We start from the raw sequence: 21,201 nt of genomic DNA, 5'->3' as shown, positions 1-21,201 counted from the left end.
TGCGTAAATAACGATTATACAACATCATCGTGTTGACGATTATACGTGTATGATAAGCTTGTCGACGAGTCCGAAAGAGATGTTAATTAGCGACTGCCTGATCTGTTGTGAACAATTGAATACCCGCGCTTATCACGGCATCAAACAATAAAATACGCGCGCTGACCAATGCGTCTTACGTAGCCCCGGCCAAAGTATGGTAGTCCCAAGACTTGGTAGTTAGGCTAGCTATATCTTTCGTATACTAGGCCTATTGCAGATGCGATTGTGCAGGCCAGCGATGATATCGTGCGCACCAAGTCAATGCAGATGCGATTGTGTAGACAAGCGATGATATCGTGCACATACGGCCAATTGCAGATGTGATTATTCAAGCCAGCGGAACTAGGCCTGTTGGAGACGCGATAGATCAGGCTAGCAACGCTTGCCGAGCGCGCGGCAATAAATGACGTAATTTCGCAATTATCTCAGCGGGAGACCGTGTCGCTCGTGTCACGTTACATTTGCAGTGCAATGCACAATGACGAATCTCGCTAATTGGTATCACGCCTTTCGTTATTTGGCCGTGCGCAACACTGATAATACGACTTATTGAATTGCAACCGAGTATTAGGGTCTGAAGGGCCATTTCAAAAGGATGGGGTTTCACGTTTTAGGAGGGCGTTTCGCGTTTCTAAAGGGGGAATAGCATATTTTGAACAACGTCGACAGTATTTTTAAACAGAAATGAATTTAAGTACTGGGCGTTCTTCTGAAAACAGATCCCGGGCCGCAAAATATGACATCGCGGGCCTCATGCGACCCGCGGGCCGCGTGTTGGTGACCCCTGCTTTAAGACCAGACCATCCAAGCACTAGTTAACTTGGAGAAGGGTTTTAGTGAAATAGCTGAAATCAAAATGAACGAAAATAGTAGCATTTTTCATGAGACACTTGGTAGCTTAAGATACATAGTAGCCAATTTGTTGCACATCTGAGCAAATAAATGTTGTATTTTCGTCTTCTTTTTGCATATCAATATTCGGTTAGTTTGTGCGAATGAAATTTATTTTACAAAAAAAGTGCGAACGAAGCTTAAAAAGGTTGAAAAGCACTGCTCTATGCTTTACTATGGGAATGGACTAAACACGGACCCAATTTCGTCTTTTGGCGTGCAACGAGGATGGTGTTGGTATCCATATCAATATAAATCATTCATATGGATATTAAATAGCTGTTAGCCGACGAAAATGATGCGTTGGCTACAAATATAACTCGACCCAAATGTGTTATTGTGTTCATGCTGGACTACAGGATGCTTACGGATTATACTTGTATATGGAAGTTAAGTTATCACTGCGAAGTGCATTTTTGAGGAGGATGGCGGATTATAAAACGATAACGCAATATTCGAAGGACTATTCAACGATGACTGTAGCTGAGTTGCAAGTAGAACTTGGGAAAAGACATGCTAAAGTCAGTGGGAAAAAATCCGATCTTCTGCAGAGGTATCGTATGATATGTTGAGTTACCCCACCGTACTACATTTCGTGGTACATTTTAAGCTCTTACATGAACCAATTATATCTGCATTACAGGCTCCGAGCATATGACTTGAATTTGCGCGCATCAGCAGTACCAGTTCTTGTCCCTCCGAATGTTTCAGTATTATGGCCAGGGGAAGGATTTTCAGAGTTGAACTCGGAATCTGTAAAAGCGATTCCCAGTATACCACATCCTTTGATTGAGGGATACTTTACTTATCGCCTGGTGCTGGATAGAAAGAAAAGTGCAGACACTAAAGCATTGAATAAAGGGTGGTTAATGTATGAAGCTGGCAAACTTAGAACATGCAGTGTATTGAAGAAGGGAGAGTTTTATTATTTTTCTGGAATTGTAGCAGCTTCTATGAAGAAAAAGGTTTGTGATTTCAATTGAAGTTAGGCCAATCTTGACTTTGTTGATCACTAATTAAAAAGCTGTATATGCGACTGGGAGAGCATAAGGGAAAGTTTCACTTGCTATGCAGTGTTCACTCTAGTTGAGAAGACGTTTTCAGCAAAAGAAATGCCTTTTATTATCTTATCTAGTTACAAACAGATTTGTGTATATATTGTAACCTGTAATGCATCAGTCTTGCAGTCTAGAACAGTTGTGCGTGTATTTGAAAATTTTCAATAATTCATAAAAATCTTTTTTAGGTGTTATACTATGTTAAACTGAAATTAAAATCTTCGGGTGAAACCCTCAATACAACATGCGAGTGCCCTGCTGGAGGTGGTGATCACGGAACATGCAAACATATTGCCTGCCTTCTGTTCACACTCAGTGAAAGTCAGAGTTATGGCCATCTTAAAGTTGGGAAAAGCTGCACTGATGTTCTGCAGACGTTCCATCACCCAACCAAATCTTATTCGGGTATGCCATATTTCTTGATTTCATGATGAATGGCACAACCATGGTTGATATTTTCGGTAAATTCCCACACTCTAATTTCTAATTTCAGGATCACCATTGAAATCAAAAGACCTGCGCACCGCTGCTAGTACGTCTGATGATGAAGACCCCAGACCGTTGAAATACCGGAAGACTGGCGGTTTCGATTATGACTCTTATGTGAGAAACTCGGTGTTTAAATTCTGCTATAACGAAGCCAAGGACATACCGCTAAGGAAGCTGTATACGAAGGCCAACTTGGCAGTAGCTACTATGGAGCACGACTACTGTCAATATTCATGTTTCACAGAGTATTGGGTGGACAGAGGATGTGAGGTAAGTAGATTTTGTCTAGGGGAGAGAGTGAGGTCAAAGCTTGTCTTTTTGTTGACATTGTTCAACTGTTTAGATCACCTCTGAAAAGTGCAAAGCGTTAGAAAGAAAAACTAAAGAACAATCTAAGTGTGTGCTATGGCACTTGGAACGCAAGTGGCGGGTGACGGCAAGCCATTTCGGATCAATCTACCGTGCTCAGAGCAAGAACAGATGGGATTCTATTTGCAGCGCAATGTTTATAAGTAGGGAATTAAATGTACCGTCAGTGGTACATGGTAAAACATATGAACCAATGGCCTTGAAACTATTTCAAAAGAAAACTGGATTGACTGTTGTGAAGTCGGGGCTTCATGTTCACCCCAGCTTTCCCTACCTTGGTGCAACCCCTGATGGTCTAGTAGGGTCTGAATTTACAGTAGAAGTCAAATGCCCATATACTGGACGAGGAGAATCCCCTAAACCTGGACCTAATTTCCGTTTCGTGGTGTATGGCGAGGGTGGTGGAATTCAAATCAATAAAAACCATCCATATTACTGTCAAATTCAGGGTCAAATGGCTCTTAGCGCACGTAAAGGATGCTATTTCCTGGTGTATTGTCCTTGTGATGGAGATGCGGAAATACTCATTATCCTAGCTCTATTTGATGAGGAGTTCTGGCTCAGTGAATTGTTACCAAAACTGCAATGGTTTTATTATTTCTGTTATCGCCCTTTTGTTGCCAAAAATGCACCAGAATTGAACTGAACGAATGTTCGAATATACCTATACGTTTTCTAGGTTCTCCATCATTGATTGTTGACAAATAAATATACAGTAAACCAGTTCTGTTCCATTGTATTTTGTTATTGAATTTTCATCAATTCAAAGCACGACAAGACTGCGATACAATGGAAAAAGACAGGAAGGTTTTGACATGACTTTGAAGCAGCCTTTGAAATTGGACACCCATCCGGGCTTAGGCGATGTGAAGAGGGGGCATGCACAAACAGTTGGGTGTGGTACTTAAATGCTTTTGATTCCGAGATGAAGAAGTCATTGAAAATTTTTGGGCAGTGAAGGCAATGGAACTGATAAATGAACTTATTATAGTTTACGCATATCTTATATGATTAGGCCACCGAATCTTTTGAACGGTTAACCTGGTGGTGACCTCTTGATTTGCGGTGTTTTGAAATGATGTAAATGTTATTGAACTGATACTAGTGTCTAAGCATATTGGTCGACAATGCTGTTGCGAAAATTGCATATCATGAAACACACGAAAATGATCTTATGAGTGTCAGGTATCCTTGATATATCAAGTTCCTTCTTGAGAATTTTGAACGTTTTAGCGAGGCCAATAATACGTTCAATATGGACACGCTTTGATGCCACTCGTCTGTCCTGAATCACTTCTTTCGGATCAAGTTGACTCCTTGATTTCATGAGGTGAGGCGTATTGACAAACACTCCCTTCGTAGCAAACAAGTCTTGCACCATTATGCCGCGGTCAGCCATTATGCTATCCCCAGGGTGAAGCATATCAGGGTTTGATAACAATTCAGACCTCTCCATAATCTGACGGTCTGTTGCTCTGCCTCCATATGTATCGGATACATAGGATACGAGTCCGGATGGTGAGCAGCCAATGATAGTCTTCAAGGTATTACGATTTTTATAAGAAGAAAATGTTGCACTTTGCGCCAAAAGATCAGTTGGTTTTTGTATAGGAATTTCAGTTGCATCCAGGATAACTCTAGTTGTAGGAAACTTTTTCTTGAAGTCAAGTGGCATTGTTTGCTTCACTGTCTCACAACTAGGCCAAACTTCCAAGTCTTTTAATTGGTAATACAAAAAATTCAGCCATGTTTTAAATATTCTTCCCGCAGTCTGCTTTGATATTCCAAACATAATGGACAGTTCAAAATCCTCTTTAGCTTGCCTCAGCTTCATCAAGGCTAAAAACAGATGTTCCTCTGGATTTAATGTCCAACAGCTGTAATTCAATTCGTAGGCGGACGGGCCAAGAGTGTTAAAAAAGAATTTGAAGTGGCTGTAATTGTCGAAAGAAGTATAATATTTCATGGCTTCATCGTTCGAATGATACATCTGGAGCGGATTTAATGTTGGTTGCGTATTGCTATGAGCTATGTATTGTTCAGGAATGGCAGAATTGCTAGATTCGTAGCTCTTCTCAGTATTGTTAGGAGTTACCGTTATCGGTACTACCGATTCAACAGTCTCCTCACGTTGTATATCGTGCACATGCAGGAAAACAGTACCCGTGACAGGTGGATCTTTTGTAACAGATTTAGGTGTCGACGGCTCTTTGTAATATTTTGTTAGGCGTCTTCTGCAAGGTCTTGCTTTCTTGAAATCAAAGACTGACGGGACTGCATCTTTATTAAGCCTCATCAGATTACCTGTAATTCAAATAGATAATTATTATATATATAGTAGGAACTTCGGTCAGCAAATGTAAATTACATATGTTTGACAGGAATAATAACGCTTATGTAGCGAACTGATCGAAGTTCCCTTACCTGTAGCTGGTGATATGTGATAATCCTGTTGGGTGAAATGAGCCCTGCAAACAACTGCCCCAGGACCAGGGGTCCAAAGCTTTTGTTTGTTAACAGGATCTATCCTTTTAATAGCAATAATCCATTTTTCACGAACTGATGAATCTTTTGGGATTAAATGACCGCCACGTCTCACACAATGAGGCACACAACAACACGGCATAATATGACTTTCGAGCACTATAACGTACAGTTTAAGCTGCTAGACTGAATGTTTTGGGTCGAGTTACCTTTGTAGCCAACGCATCATTTTCGTCGGCTAAAAGCTATTTGATATCCATATGAATGATTTATATTGGTATGGATACCAACACCATCCTCGTTGCACGCCAAAAGACGAAATTGGGTCCGTGTTTAGTCCATTCCCATAGTAAAGCATAGAGCAACAAAACAGATTAGGGTCGAGTTACCTTTGTCGCCACCGCGTGTTCAAAATGAAGTGGAACAGCCCCATTGACTAACTGATGCGATACCTATATCGAAGTTAAGGATCTCCGGAATATTTGTATGTATACTCATAGGCGCCGACTTTTATTTTTTTACGAGGTGGCGAAGTCTTGTGACGTCATAATTGTTACATATCGATGACGTCATCGTCGCCGCACGAAAACGCACTTTACCACATGCCGCGAAGCCTACGTGCAGAGTTAAACCATTCGCGTGACGTTTTAATATCTGCCATGCAGTCGATTATTAAATGGAATCTTGAAACGGTACAATCATTCGAAAGCGTAACTGCGGCCTGCGCTACCGACGGAATGCATCGAACAAAAATCAGAATTCACGTCACTGATAATCCGCAGTTGCATCAATGTTATTCACGCGCAATTCGCCGTGTTGAGTAACGATATACAATACGCATTGGCCTTGCAAGTAACACACGACAACTCTCGAATATTTCAAGCAGACAATAATGATGATTACAAGCGCGAAATCGCGCTGCCAATCAGTAATTGTCTATTGCGGTTACTTGCTTCGCGTTGACCCACTCGCATCCCGGCAATTGTTTGCAGATTAAAACAGCGATTTGGGCGACATTGGTGGATTTCCCGATTTACGTTCGCGAAGCATTTCGGGAGTACATTGATCAATTCGCAAATTCAATTTGCATGTAGACGGCCGCCAACACATACTAATTAATTTACGTGTTGATAGCCGCACAAATTTGCTTCTACGGCCGCAGGTTCGCCACCCCTGGGCTAAAATTAATCCCACTTCTGGGCGCATGCCGTGATCTTATCAATAGAAATCCGCTGTCTACCTAATGCCTAATAGTTTAATATTCGATATTGTTGTTCTCGATAAGAGCACATCCAGCAATCAAGTGCATCGTTGATCAAACGAATCAAATAAAATCAGAATTTTGTGCCACCCAGAATCTTGTGATGCATAAATATTTGACATTGGCATGGCATGGCCTAGTGCACGTTAATAATGAAAGAAACACTGAAAAATGACTTTGTGTGACAATTTCGGAATCCGAATGTATCCAGTAGCTAACAAGTAATACGGATGATGGGATGATGGCAAATGAGAAAGCGTGTATTCTAATCAGAATCGCCACGAATGGGTTTTGAGTCTGACACCGTTTTGAGTAGCTTTTGTCGCGACAATTGTTTTCTCATTATATCGGTGTTTAGGCTGTATTGCTGCATTTCGCGATTAATGTCACTGGCAAAGCCTTGTTAGAGAAACGAATCTGCGCAGAAATGAATTCCAATTTGCAGGCACACACCAACACACCCTCCAATTTCGCGCTCCGATTACCAAGACTATTACGAAGCTAGCTAGCTCGTGAATTGTTTTGTAGTCGAATATGGGCGCACATAATTTAGATTTCAGAAAAGGAGAACGTCTATTTGGGCTTCTGGTTGGGAGAGGAGATCTATGATGATGCTTCTCAGTAGCGTACAGTAGCGTAGCGATTCGATGTTAATCAGTTTCGCGATGTCGCCTTTTAATCAATATGACATAAAACAATCACTAATTAGCGTAAACTCGACTGCATTGTCTCCAAGCCAGCGAGAGATAGGAGCCGAGGCATGTTATGCCTGAGACACGATGGTTAGGCGGCTAAGGCCATCAATGATAGCTTTCGCACCAGGCCTATTGCAGATACTATTGTGTAGACCAGCGATGATATCGTGCACACCAGGCCGAAGCCGCCAATGCAGATGCGATTGCGCAAGCAAGCGATGATATAGTGTGAACTGGGCCTATTGCAGATGCAATTGTTCAAACCTGCGAAACCAGGCTAGCTCGATACGCGGTAAATCAGGCTGTCGACGATTGCCAAGCGCACAGGAATGAATGACCTAATTTCGCGACCATCTCAGCGGGAGATCAGCTCATACTTTTCTCCCTAATTGACAACACGTTTCTCGCAAATCAGCCGCGCGGAACACTGATAACACAATTATTGAATTGCAACTGAGTATTAGAATTAGAATTATCATTTCGAAATGACGAGGTTTTGCGTTTCAAATAGGAAAGTTCGACCCCCGAAACTCCCTGGCTACGAGCCGGGCACACGCGCATATCGAAATCGAAGACGTCGCTAACGAGGTCGCATCGATTCGCCTGATTACTCACATATCACTTAGACGTTTGAGCATTTTATACGAGGTGGCCGAGTAAGTCGGCGCCTATGTGTATACTATAATTGATTTATCGGAAATATGGATTTGATAGCTGTGAAGCTGCAGATCACATCATAATAAGCTTAAAAAGTCTTGGAGTACTAGATTTACCTTCATAGATAGAACCATTGAAACGATCCGAAAGCTGTATGCGAATTGTCGGTTACGCTTGGTGTGCAATTCCTAAAGCTACCAAATCGTGAATAACCCAACAATATAGATATGCAAATGCTGGCAGATCAAAGGTGAGTAGTGGCCAGTGGTTCTGCAATGACGAGCTTTTATCGAAGACCTCCTAAAACATCAACCTGACAAAGCTGACCTCAGTAATTATTGATGGCGCCCCAGTTATTTTAGGAAAGGCAAACGATTTGATTGGTTTGCTCAGAAGAGATCCTGAAACCCCAGACTTCTTTTCATATCATTGTATTTTGCATGAGAGGTGGAGAGCTCACGGTGACAATGGCTTCTGTGACGACAACAGGTAGACCCATCGTAATTTGATAATTGCTCGCTCACGCATTGAAACAGAGAGTTAGTTCCATGTTCTAGGGCAGTGATTGCTAAGCGCGGCCCCAAAAATATATTAGGAAGTCGATTTATGACAAAAACTAAAATTAATATTTATAAATACTCTTGCTTGACTTGGCCTCAGTAGTTTTTATTTATAACTTTCAAAATCGGAGGAAAATGCTGAAAAAATGGTAAATTTTTCCCATTTCGTGGTCGCTTGACTTAAAAAGAAAAATGGGCTCAACTCCTGGAAAATACAGCTTTTCTTTCACATTAACAGGTGGTTAACTGAAAAAAAGGTCAACTTTCCGGTCCAGCTCCCGAAATAGCCGCCGTAGCGTTCCTACAATGCTGACTTAGTGTATATCAGTCGAATTTGGTGCGATATGTAACCAAAATCCTCAAAAAAGAAGACAGAATCTCAAACAAGAAGACTTTTGTGCGTCCTCCGAGGACACTTTAAAAAAATCAATAGAGCACAAATCATCTCAACAAAGGAGTATGGTAACCATATGATAACTAGATGTGCAACCCGTGACTCACGGTTGAATACGCCAAGATGCATACTGCTTAGCCGGCTAAAAGCAGCATGATTGGTAGTCCTATAGTAAGGGCCGTATCTGCCGCACCCCAAACCCCAAATTGAGGGGGCCGAGCTCGAAGGGGCCCAAAAATATTTCATGAATTAGCCTAAATTGTAGAGTATTTTTTGAAAATTTATGCAACTTTTTCAAAAATTTTTCGAGCCATGCGTGATTTCAATTCGCGATATATCTTGATTATTGGGTACTCTTCCCCAAGAAAAAATACGCAAGATTGATAAAAATGGGCATATCAGCGTTGGCCATGACCGCACGACAACGCACCAAAACATATAAACTTTTAGGCCATGTAACATGTGACTCCAAGAAGTGTGTCAGAACGATCGGCAGCGAGAAAGCCTTGGCCGTAAAGCAGACCTGGGCAAAGTGCGGCCCGCGGGCCAAATGCGGCCCGCGAAGCCATTTTGTGCGGCCCGCGAAAGGTGGCCTGGAATTCAAAACATAAAACTTGATTTTTGAATGAATAAAACCATAGGCTGCATCAAATGAACAGGAAATTCGTTTACTTTGAAGGCTGTTCATTAATATGTTACGGTTACGCTGCCGATGTACGTGGCATACGTAATCAAGATTCAAAAGAGAGGCAATGTGGCAAAGTAGGAGTAGTATTTGAAGTCACAAGAAATCGCTCTTTCCATATAGTTTAGTTCAAACCTTCCTTGTTGACATTGTCACATTAAGCATATTACGGTATGTGTTTGAACAAGTCAATCAGTGCTCGCGATTACTATATGACTCATCATATCTATCACTCACGCACAAAGGATTAACGGGCATGCAAAAAGAAAGAAAGCCGAAAACTGAAATTCAAAGAAGGTTTAGGTTTAGAATTTAGAGCACTAAATATTAGCATACTTGAGTCAGCGGTAAACCCATCCTTTCGGTTTTCGCCGAGATTAAGTATTTTAATTAGGGTCGGTCTTATGACAAAAGCACGAAACACTCGGTAAAGGGAGGGGAAAGTTCAGAAAAACTGCAAGATTCGCTCAACATGAAGGCTATCTGAGCTGGATGCTGGATGCCCGGAAGGCAGCGACCATGAAAATAAGCTTTGTACTATTGCATATACATTTCAGTGCAGTGGTTCTCGAACTGGGAGACGTGAAAGCATCAGATGAGTGGCACGAAGCCAAAGTTTATTGAAAAAATTTTTCGCGCTTCGCGCGATATACCCCGGTTTATGGCTGGTGCTCTGTGTATTGTTTGACTTTGATATTTCACAATTCTCTCATCAACAGATATCATCTTCCATGCCATCAAACTATCCGTTGAGATTGCTAGCATTCTGGTTGCACTTTTTAATATTTTGTGATATCACGACAAATGGGCGCGAAATTGTTCACCATCATAAAGGAAGGCGTACCTAAAAAAGTTTGAGAACCACAGTTTTAGAGTATTAATAAAATAACGTGGATAGGGGTTTGAAGAGAGCTGAAATGTATCATGTTTAACATTGTTTCGAATTATGACAGCAGAAAGATATTTTTTTTAAATTAACCGTCGTTTTCTCATTACCTAATATCAACACATTCACTGAACAGCATGTATTAACAATGTAATTTGGACATGAAATTAAAATACGCTGGAGAATATAGCTAATTTTTTTCACTCGGCCCGCCAACGTATATATTTTTCTCATTTGGCCCGCGGAGGAAAATAATTGCCCACCCCTGCCGTAAAGGACTGCTTTTATGCTGACCATAAACTTCGAAATACCAAAAACTTCGTTATATATACGAAATACATATAGGTTTAATTGTCCATATATTCACCTAAATGACTGGCGCTAAATGTTCTTGTCTTGGCAATCTGAACCTCACAAGACAAATACCATCCCGCAGGTAAGAAGATTATATATGCCAGTGAAGAAATACCAATCTGAAATCGTGTGATCTTTCAGTTTAGTAGGTTTGGGCAATTCTACATTTTTATATAGCAGACAGGAGGTCACGAAATAACATCATGTAAAGAAGTCATACCTAGGGGCCCGCCCGCTCGAAGATGTTTAATTTTACGGGGCCTGCAGTTTCAAAGACACGTCTCACTCAGCTCTACCGGTAAATCTGATTACGTGGGCAAAGAGGACAACCATGCAATTCCCGATCTTATTCACCGATTTTATCATGAATTTTCGAAATATTCGCGCTTCGCGCTGTCTCACTTACCAGTACAAATTTAATTTCGTGGCAAAAACGAACAACGTGATGCGGGGCTAGTTTATCACCCAATGGGAGCGCGGCGTCCTGACGAAGTGCTGTTACGTTGCTGCCAACGGGTATACCCCTGGAGATGTTTCATTACTATTGAGGGGGCCTATACCTTTTCAAACCCACCTCACTCAGCTCTACCGGTAAATCAGATTACGTGAACAGAGACAGGATGAAAATTGATAGCAATACATGCAATTCCCCAGCATATTGACCGATTCAGTCATGAAACTGAAGAAATTTCTCGCGCTTCGCGCGTTTAGGAGAGAAAAGCCGATTCACTCAGCGGACACCCAATGCAGCAGATAAGTAGCGGTAGACAGTGTACAGTTTTGATATCTCGCCAGGGCAATAAAACTACTCCGAAATAGCCATGATAACTGGTTGGGTCCGTTTCATAGCCGTAGTATTAGTGCGGCCCCGACCGAATTCTGAAATTCTAAATTTGGCCCTCACACCGAAAAAGTTTGGGAACCACTGCTGTAGGGGGTTGGAAAGCGTATATACCTAGTTCTTTTAACGGCTGCAGAAATTTTCAGGGGTATTTGCAAAATGATAATTAAGATGAGATTTGTTGACTGGCCCCTATTTACGGTACTGTATGGATACAACGATTTCCGCTGTTATTCAGAAAATCAGGCTTGGGCGACCGCCTACCTCGCCCACCTTAATTCTACCACTGCACATGGTTGTTGCACTCTGCAGACACCGTAATTTAGTCAAATTTAATACGGTAAAAGCGGGATATAGCCTACATAAGGTCCACTAACCATTTTGACTTCTCTTGCCCGAACTGCAATCCTGGTCTATAATATTACGGGCAATAAAAATGCGACGCACCAACGGGTGAGCTCTAGGCCTACTGCAAGAAATTGATGTAGCAAAAACGCAGTGCCGTACGATTGCATATCCAGCTAGCTTTTCCACTGTTAGAATACTGGTAAAAACATACTTTCGAGATATATGCATTATCCTATCCCTCTTGTCCAAGTAACAACATTTTAGCATTATGAAGTAAGTCAATCGATATAGATTTAAATGTTCTTGAATATCCACGTAATATTGGGGTGGTGCGGAACCAATCGTCTCTGACTAACCGTCCCTACCGATCATATTATTGTAAAGTCGGCTAACCTGTAAGTCCTTGGAGATCCATCCACCCATTCCATCACTTTATCCGTCTCGCAATCATTTAGCCCAATCCATATGCCCTCAGTTTCGACAAATTTGTTATACAAATAATCCTGAAAATCATACTATTGTGAGAACAAAATGATGTAATGTAACTTCGAAATCGTAGTGGACTAATTTAAAAAAATCTAAATATTTTGCATTTAAAATACATCTTTTCCGGCATGCTAGGACTACACGAAAAATAAATATTGTAACCGATTTTTGATTGAAGAAGCGTGTGACACGTTCAACACTAGCCAAATCAAGCTCTAGTGCAGTGGTTCTCAACCGGGGGTCCTCGAAGCATTTTTAGGGGGTCCGCGAAGCTTCAAAATACCTAATTTGTATTTTTTTTAATTAGGAAAATCACGAGGCAGTTTGCTTCATTACTAGTACAACTCCAGAGCTCACATCAACAGAATGGGCATCTGAGTTGAAATATCCATTTGTGCAGACTCATTTTAATTGCTAAATTGCCAATAGGCTACCGATGCAAACATTTTGCTTTTAAAGAAGATTTGTTGGGGATTGCAAAAAAAAGTTGGATGAGTGACGTCAATTACGGTGACTTCAGAATGTTTACAAAATCCATTTTCTTCTGTGATATACACAACTATATTTCAATAATAACTTCAAGATAAGCTGCGGTATAGAAACGACCAGGATTGACGTTATATGTTCATTAAAAAAAATTGTTTGTCAATTTTGATGCCATATTTGTTGAGATCATAGCCAAATGTGTCGTCGGAAGCGTTGCGCGTTATTATTACATTCGCCACCACCTGTTATATTTGCCGAAATGGATTTTCAGCAATTGTTCATATCGAATCGAAGGTGCGTATTTTCAAGACACGACCACTAGGGTTGTTCAGAATTGACCGACTTTCAAAAAGTCTAGGTTTTCAGTCCGTTTCCCATGCCTTATACCTTAAAAACAAATTCTGGCAACTTTTTTTTGTAATTCATCCCCTGCATCCGTGTGCACATTGCCGTTTTCTCATGCACCTAAAAATTTCTTCGGAATTAGGGGATTCCCCGTCGTCAGTGACTCGACAGGAATGGCGTGTGTTCTCATTGACGTGACACGTATGTTCTAGCGCTGATGAAGCGCTGAGCACGGCTGTGAAACGGGGATCGGTGATTAGTCAGGTGCCATGCTGCTTTGTTGTTGATGGACTGTGTTTACGATTGAGGTGCAGGACTTATCAGGCGGCGTTTTGACTCATGCTGTTAGCGAGTTTAGCGCGTGATTAGTGAACATAGCATTATAGCAGTATACAACTACTTGATATAATAGACCTGATACTCTTTTCCTTTCTACTGGGATAGAAACAAAGCTTGCAAATGTCTATTCCAGTGACTGGGGAAAACCGCCAGTCGGTTGCTCTAAATTTTTTGTTATATCCCAAGATATCGATATCCTGGTATGAGATTTTCCAATTTAGGAATAACAATCTTCGATAATCTATAACTGGATCTAATCTGGCTACTCCTGTGCAAGTTATGCAGTATGTGTTCGACCTAAAACTCTAAAAGAACTGAAATGTTCTCCACTATTCTTTGCTGCTTGACTGAGTTTATGTATACCTGTTTTTCTAAGATTAGCTGTACAGCTAGTGCGTACTACTGTACTACATAGTGCGAAATGTCTGGAAAAAAAAAGAAAATCGTCATTAAGTGCAGCAGTACCGAAGAAAACTAGAAGAACACGATCGGAGACACAGCATTTCTTAGTTGGGCCATCCGAGGAAGCCATTACAGGATCGAAGTTGCCCACTCTGAGGCAAGTTATGCAATATGTGCTACACCTGAGAGAGCATTCATTTTTAAAAAATGAACCAGTCAAGTCACACATCCAGATCGCAGTAGATGAAGTGATCGGTTTTTGCTTACTTGCTGGCATAAAGACTATCACAAAAGTCAATGCCACTAAAAGATTGGAAACAGTATGGAAACAATGGCTGTCACTAAAGAAAACTGCAGGCCGGCAATATGTATCAAAAAAAAACAAAGCGACTTTGAAGCCAAACTGAGTAAGCTATGGGTTATAGGAGCCCCTGACGCGATAGCGACAATTGAAGCAAGTAGACTTCTTTCTGACGATAAAAAAACGTGAAGACATAGCATTTTATCAGGATCAAAGGGGTCCGAGATTAGCAACGATCGGTGGCAAAGATAAAGTGTTGAAAGCGAAAATCATGCAACAAAAGAGACGGACCCTGAGTGCAAGAGAATCTGCACCAGCATCAAGTAGCGAAGGTGAATTTACAGAGAGCTCATCTATATCTTCACAGGTAGCTGAAACTTCTCACATCACTGATTTTGAACTTGCACAGTCGACATCTGGTCATTCCGCTAAATTTGTGACTCTAAAAGCTCCTGTAAACCTATTCGGCGACGAAGACCTATGTCAGGTTTTTGATCGCTTGAAAGTCAGTGATATTGCCGCTACCATGATAACTGCAGCACTGATTAAAGCTTGCGATGGCAACCCTAATGACTTCCATCTTTCAAGATCTGGGACCTATTGACGACGCATTGCAAATCGTTTGAAAATTTCCGAATCTATCTTTGAAAAAATATCCACCAATCCACCAGAGCACATTGCATTGCACTGGGATGGGAAGCTCACTAAGAGTCGTCTAGGATATCAATTTGAGGCCTGGGCAGTGCTCGCATCGTCTGCGTATTCCGGCGCATTTAAGAAAGGGAAACTTCTTGGCATTCGAACTCTGGAAAGTGCTACAGGAAAAGCACAGGCTGATGCATCATTTGAACTGCTGGAACTTTGGAATTTGACAAAATCTGTTAGAGCTCTTGTGTTTGACACAACATCCTCAAACACTGGTAAAAACAAAGGTGCGGTTCCGTTACTTGAAGAATTGATTAACAGGAAAGTTTTCTACAATGCCTGTCGCCATCATATTTATGAACTGGTCATTCGAGAGGTTTGGAAGTGTTTGTTTGGATCGACAACCACAGGCCCTGAAAACACGGATTTCAATACCTTCAAGGAGAAGTGGAAACATATTGATAAATGAAGAGCTTCTTGGAGGTACAGAACTTCAATATACAATTAAATAGTATATTCATATTGAAATGAACCCGAATATTTTCGGCTGACACTCGTCAGGGGTAATCGTCAGCAACTAGTAGAGAATTGGAAAGAACATTGTATATCAACAATCGTATCACAAAATATGACGTCACCAGCATGAAATTTCGAATGAGAGAACGTTCAATGTACTATTTTTAGGTGATACACGAACTCCTTTTGTTGACAGAGTTTTGGTTGGTGTATTTTGATAAAAGTTGATTCCAAGGCACACAAATGGAATTGTGAACGACCTCGACCTACGATTCGAAATCGGTCGTCTCGATAATTATTCGCACAAATCGGATTATCCAACAGATGTTTGCCGATGGCAGAATTAATGGCCTTTGATCGATCAGCATCAATCTTAAGTGGATGAGTTAAGGGTGAGCTTTTCACATCGCGTGACGCACGTGTTCTGATAAATCTGGGGACATGTTGGTTTATGCCAGTGGTTCCCAACCGGGGAGGAATTCCTCCCTTGGGGGGAATTTTGCAATTTCTAGGGAGGAGTTACACTCAAGAATTGTAACGGATTTCCCAAATTTTTCATGTCCGAACTGTCGTATAGTCAACCAGTTAAATTCGAACATATGCTATTTATGGCTATTTTTTTGTTTGCTGAAAGTATGTTCAAATGCTATTTGAAATCACTTTTTCACATACAAATCCCCCCTTTTTAAAGCTAGTTCAGATGTGCTGCAGTTCGCAAGACAATTTGTAGGCCAGCGACGGCCTCTCAATCCAATATATCCCAAGCGAGCAAATGTCGTGCCGAATCTATCACAACAAGGCCTCTAGTGAAAGTATTTATCTAATATTTTCAATTCAACATTTTCAGACAGTGACAATATATTGAAACGTCATCGATTCAAGTCAAAAAGATCGCTATAGCCTTGCTTTATTTTTAGTGAACAGCTAGCTACCCGATCGACAAAAGACATGTTAATAAACTTCGAGTCATTTTCAATTTATCATTGAGTCAAGTCCGAGTCCAAGTCACCGAGCAGAGGGTCGAGTCCGAGTCATGGTATTATGACTCGAGTCCGAGTCCAAGTCACACTCGAGTTAACACTGTTTGGTGACACTGTTTGGTGATTTGGAGTTATGATATACTAATTTTCCTCACTCACACCAGAATTAATAGACGAAATTCCAATAGGATGGTCACTTTACTGTTCTTCGAAACTACAATGAAATGTCGGTCTTGGCCGTCTTATGGTCTCGAGTCGTATGGCTTGGTTCGAGTCATGCACAATGACTCGAGTCCAAGTCGAGTCAATACCCAGATTGTCTCGAGTCGAGTCGAGTCGTTTCCGTATTTTGAGAAAATGACTCTAATCATGTCTAGTCATCAGAAAATAGTGACTCGAGTCAGACTAGAGTCTGGTCAACCCTGATATATATGAAAGTACCAATAGTATTGGCAAAATGCATACGCAAGTTTGAGCAAAATATCGCGAGACCAGTAAATTTATGAATAATGATTTTTCACAGCAGTTATATTAGCGATTGGGGCATGGTAAGCCCAAAACACAAATGGAAATGTGGGGGTCTGTTGAGTCAATCCTTTCAGAATTTGTTTGATTGAGACGAATACCATTGTTTTTGGAGGTCTACAAAGTGTTGTTACAGCACTGTTAGAAACAAGCACTCGGTACCACCCGTCGTATTCGCTCAGTCAACAGGTGTTTGCACGGTAAAATGACCTTTTTTTTTATCATCGGGCAGATTTTTCCTTAGTGGGGAATTTTGGCTTAGATTTTGGCCAAGGGAGGCACGAGATGAAAAAGGTTGGGAACAACTGCTGCGGTGTTGGTTCATGCTATAAAACGCTGAAGTTTATTGAAGGCAGCTGGTTGGCGATGAAAGCTGATGAAGCAAAGCAAGAAATAATTCCACTGATGAAACCCAATGATGGAAAGCAAAAAGAAGTCTTGATAAGAGACGACTACAGAGAATGTGCAACAGGCACGTTGGCAATTTCGGATGACAAATATGTTGATCATCGTTTTCGCAAGCCTGGTGCTACTCATAGCGCTAGGTGGATGAGTCAAGTCCTGTACTGTCAAAAAATGTTCATGTGGAGTGAGCAAATGGACTATTCTGAAGAGGTCATTGAAAAGTTGGAACGAATCAATACATTCATTGCTTTGTTTTATGTTCCAGCTTGGTTGAAAACTGGTATTGCATGTGACGCACCTTGGAATGATCTCAAATTCCTTCATGACATGAAAAACTTTTCATTATGCGATCTCACTGTTGCTGATGTGGCATACAAGAAATTGCGAAAACATCATTGGTATCTAACTGAGGAAATGGTGGTATTTACCATGTTCTCGGCTAATCCAAGGATTCCTGACAAACTGAAGGAAGCGATGGCTGCTAAATTGCTGAAAATGCCAATCTCTGAAAAATTTCGCAGAGGTATGCCTCTCAGTCTGATCTCTGACTCTGTCTCTGAGTATGGTCGATTTGATTGGGCCAGAATCGTGGTTTCTATTTGATGCTATACATGTGGAACATGATTGGTTGAGTCTTCCAGTTTCGGAATGGCATACTGATCCGGATTACGTGACTGCTCAAGAATTTGTGAATACTGTTTAAGTAGTTAATGATGCAGCAGAGCGTATGGTAAAATTGAATACCGACTATGCTGCGTTCATAACGGATGACGAAAAACAGCGAGCGAGCCTCCTACAAGCTGTGGAAGATCATCGAAACAGATATGCAGATTTCTCGAAAGCAACCATTTCATCCACCTGATTTATGTAATATTTTGCCAAGTTGATCTCTTTCTTTGCCTTATTTTTTCGTTTCCTGTGATGTTTATTATGTGGCTGTGAGTGGATGTTACATTTACAGTTGTATTCTTGCACATGGGGATCCAGGAAATTGATGAACAGCGCCGGGTAGGTTTGAGGGGTGTAGGATATGTGATCCAACAAAATGACTATCAGTTTTAGGTAGTTTTGAGCAGTTCTAAGGCAGTGTGGGACATGGAAATGATATCCTGAACTAGGAATGCCTTATATAGTGGGGTTTTGTAGCACTCCAAACCGCAATAGCTTCATAAATCCATGTTATATGTCACTTTAACTAGGCTAGGTAAATTCGTGACACTCAGATTTTAGGGGAATTCCCATATTTTCAGCTGCTATTCTTCCAGCTCCAAGTGCACACGGATGCAGGGGACGAGTTACGAAAAAAGTAGCCAGAATATGTTTTTAAGGTATAAGGCATGGGACTCGGACTGAAAACCTGGACTTTTTGAAAGTCGGTCAATTCTGAACAACCCTAACGACCACGTATTTCAAGAAATGGAGCTGCAGAATTCACTTTCAAATACTGGAAATCAACCTTATTTCTACATGAATAGTATGATCTTATTTTCAAGAACGGTCATTTTGTTGCTGTTTATCACTAGGCCTACAGTTGTTATTTGTACAACTCAGCTGTCGATTGCACGATAATTGAGCTAAGTTTGAACAATTTTATTCGACTCAAGTTAAGGCGGTCGATTTAACTATAGATGGTGACTCCAGTCACGTCAAATCAAGTCAAGTCAATTCAGCTCAAATTTTCAAAGTACGAGGCATGATTTACATGATGATTTAAATATACGGATTGTGTCGTTATTATTACTGATTCGAGTAAAGAATATCGAGGTAAGTATATACCTTAGACACGGTGCATTGTAAGGCTCGCATTTGCCTTGAACTGCTAAACTGTGTCGGTAACTGCTAGCCAAATACATGATAGAACAGTGGATCTCAACCGTGGATCGCGAAACCTAATCCATGACTCACATCAACAGAATGACCGTACGCGATTAAATATCATATACTGGGCAAACTCGCTTTAAATGCCAGCGGATATGCCTACTGACACAAAAGTGTTGCTGTTTAGGGATATATAGTTGGGGTTTATGGATAAAATAGAAGGTTTGGATAAAAAGGGAATAGTCAGGGCAACTTCGGAATGTTCGTAAAACTTTTTGTATTTGAAGTTGTCAGTCTCAGCAAATAAGTGAACAGTCATTTGCAATGCAAATTCCTGGCGCCTTTCCTAATCTGTACCAGACGGTGGAAACCTTGACGCGGAATCAATTTTATCAAGTGATATATATACTATTCTAGAAGAACGTCAAAATAAGATTCTGGATTTAAATTACCAGGCTGGACGTGACATGTTCATTAAAAAAGAACTATCCATTTTGGTGCTAAAGGTTGTCGTTTGAAGAGTTACGCATTGTTATCCCATTCGCTCCCACCTATTTCGTGTCTTCAGAATGTGCACTTATAATATGATGTTATTTTCGTGAAAAGTTAAATTATTGCTGTTTATCACTGGAAAAGCTATTATAACGGTTGCAAGATAATTTAGCTAAATTTGAGCTAAGCATATTTTAGGGGCTTCGCCGGGTTTGTGACAGTCTACGGATGGGTCCCTGAAGATATAAATCAGGGGTGGCTAACCTGCGGCCGTGGAAGGAAGAAGGATCTTTGTGCGGTAGTGGAAACGACATGCAATTAGTATGTGTTGGCGGCCGTCGACATGAAAATTGAATTTACGAATTGAGATTTATGAGAGATTTTATTTGATCTTGAAAATTTATTCGCGCTAGCCGCGATTCATTGCGACTTCATTTTTTGATTTTAATAAAGTAGCGTCCTTTGCAATCTGAGCCATATAGTACAGATGCGAACGGAGGAGGAAAATGATGCATCGCATACATAAATACCAACTTGAAATCGCATGCTCCTCACGAAAGAAATTTGTTTCTGGTACGTTTGAGAGATTCCAATATATTTCCACTATACCGAAAATCCTTATGGGAGTTCAAGAAATAACGGCATGCAATAAAGTGACGAATAACAATTGCCCCCCGTGAAGATGCCTCACCATTTGTAACTTGTCCTAAGTTTTTAAAAACATTCTCCACACCAACTCTACCGGTGAACCTGGCCACATGGGATGAGAAAGGATAAATACTTGACAGCAATATGTGAAATCAATAATATTAATGACGAAGCTCATTCGGGAATATGAAAATATTTTCGCGTTTGGCGCGAACATTACCTGTCGCAGTGACTATTCATAGCATGACCATTAGCGATTTCGGTACGTGTAGTAAGGCGATATGAAAAGTAGATTGGTCCGTAGTTCACTGGGAATGGATATGGACAGTTTAACGTGGATATTTGGCGCCCATTTAGTTCATTGCGACTCTGCCCTGGAATGCGACCATAGGTTACGTAAGTAATCAAAATGCAACCGTGAATAGCAACAAGGTTGGCCACCCCTGATATAAATGGTTGAAAAACACTGTAATAGAATATGGAACATACTGATTTGATGCAATAAACACCACAGCTGCAGTTGCATACGATACAATTTAAGCCTGCAAACGTACAAACTATATCAGATCGACGTAAACAAGTTACAATAGGTTCAATAATAAAGTTACACACTGGGCAGGATATAGAACATAAAACACTGCTAGATTTAGATTAATACTAGTCTACGACAACATTAGGTCAGTTTGTTTGTTCGTGGTATTCATGGTGTTTGTGAAATACTATGGTCATTTAGCCTACACCAGGCTGATTTCCTTCATTTCTATTCCGTAGATACAGACTTGTAGCAAGGTCCACTTAT

General features: G+C 40.9%; 2 protein-coding genes and 1 long non-coding RNA gene across 4 annotated transcripts in view; 1 reads left to right on the top strand and 2 right to left on the bottom strand.

Moving 5' to 3' along the window:
* Positions 1–1,247: 1,247 nt before the first annotated feature.
* LOC145437889 (uncharacterized) lies at positions 1,248–3,572 on the top strand. Its single transcript, XM_080315273.1, has 5 exons — positions 1,248–1,486; positions 1,577–1,898; positions 2,180–2,396; positions 2,485–2,750; positions 2,824–3,572. Exons 1-5 carry the CDS (start codon positions 1,263–1,265, stop codon positions 3,493–3,495), a joined length of 1,701 nt encoding a protein of 566 aa, XP_080171399.1. The 5' UTR covers positions 1,248–1,262; the 3' UTR covers positions 3,496–3,572.
* Positions 3,570–5,718, bottom strand: LOC145437893 (uncharacterized). 2 transcript variants are annotated; one of them, XM_080315276.1, is made up of 2 exons: positions 5,274–5,718; positions 3,570–5,153 (listed from the first exon to the last, which is right to left on the bottom strand). In XM_080315276.1, the coding sequence occupies exons 1-2, from the start codon at positions 5,473–5,475 to the stop codon at positions 3,958–3,960; spliced, it is 1,398 nt and encodes a 465-aa protein (XP_080171402.1). In that variant the 5' UTR covers positions 5,476–5,718; the 3' UTR covers positions 3,570–3,957. The 2 variants fall into 2 exon arrangements, with proteins under 2 accessions (XP_080171402.1, XP_080171403.1); XM_080315277.1 differs by having other exon boundaries at positions 5,543–5,718.
* LOC145437919 (uncharacterized) overlaps positions 3,570–21,201 on the bottom strand; it is a 154,542-nt gene continuing 136,910 nt past the window's right edge. Inside the window, exon 2 of the long non-coding RNA XR_013914784.1 lies at positions 3,570–3,760. This is a non-coding gene — a long non-coding RNA (uncharacterized LOC145437919). The remainder of the gene's footprint in view (positions 3,761–21,201) is intronic.

The sequence above is a fragment of the Botryllus schlosseri genome, chromosome 4 (assembly GCF_051294905.1).
Source record: "Botryllus schlosseri isolate E-star chromosome 4, Bs_hap1, whole genome shotgun sequence".
NCBI lineage: Eukaryota > Metazoa > Chordata > Ascidiacea > Stolidobranchia > Styelidae > Botryllus > Botryllus schlosseri.
This window is presented reverse-complemented; position numbering and strand designations above follow the sequence as displayed.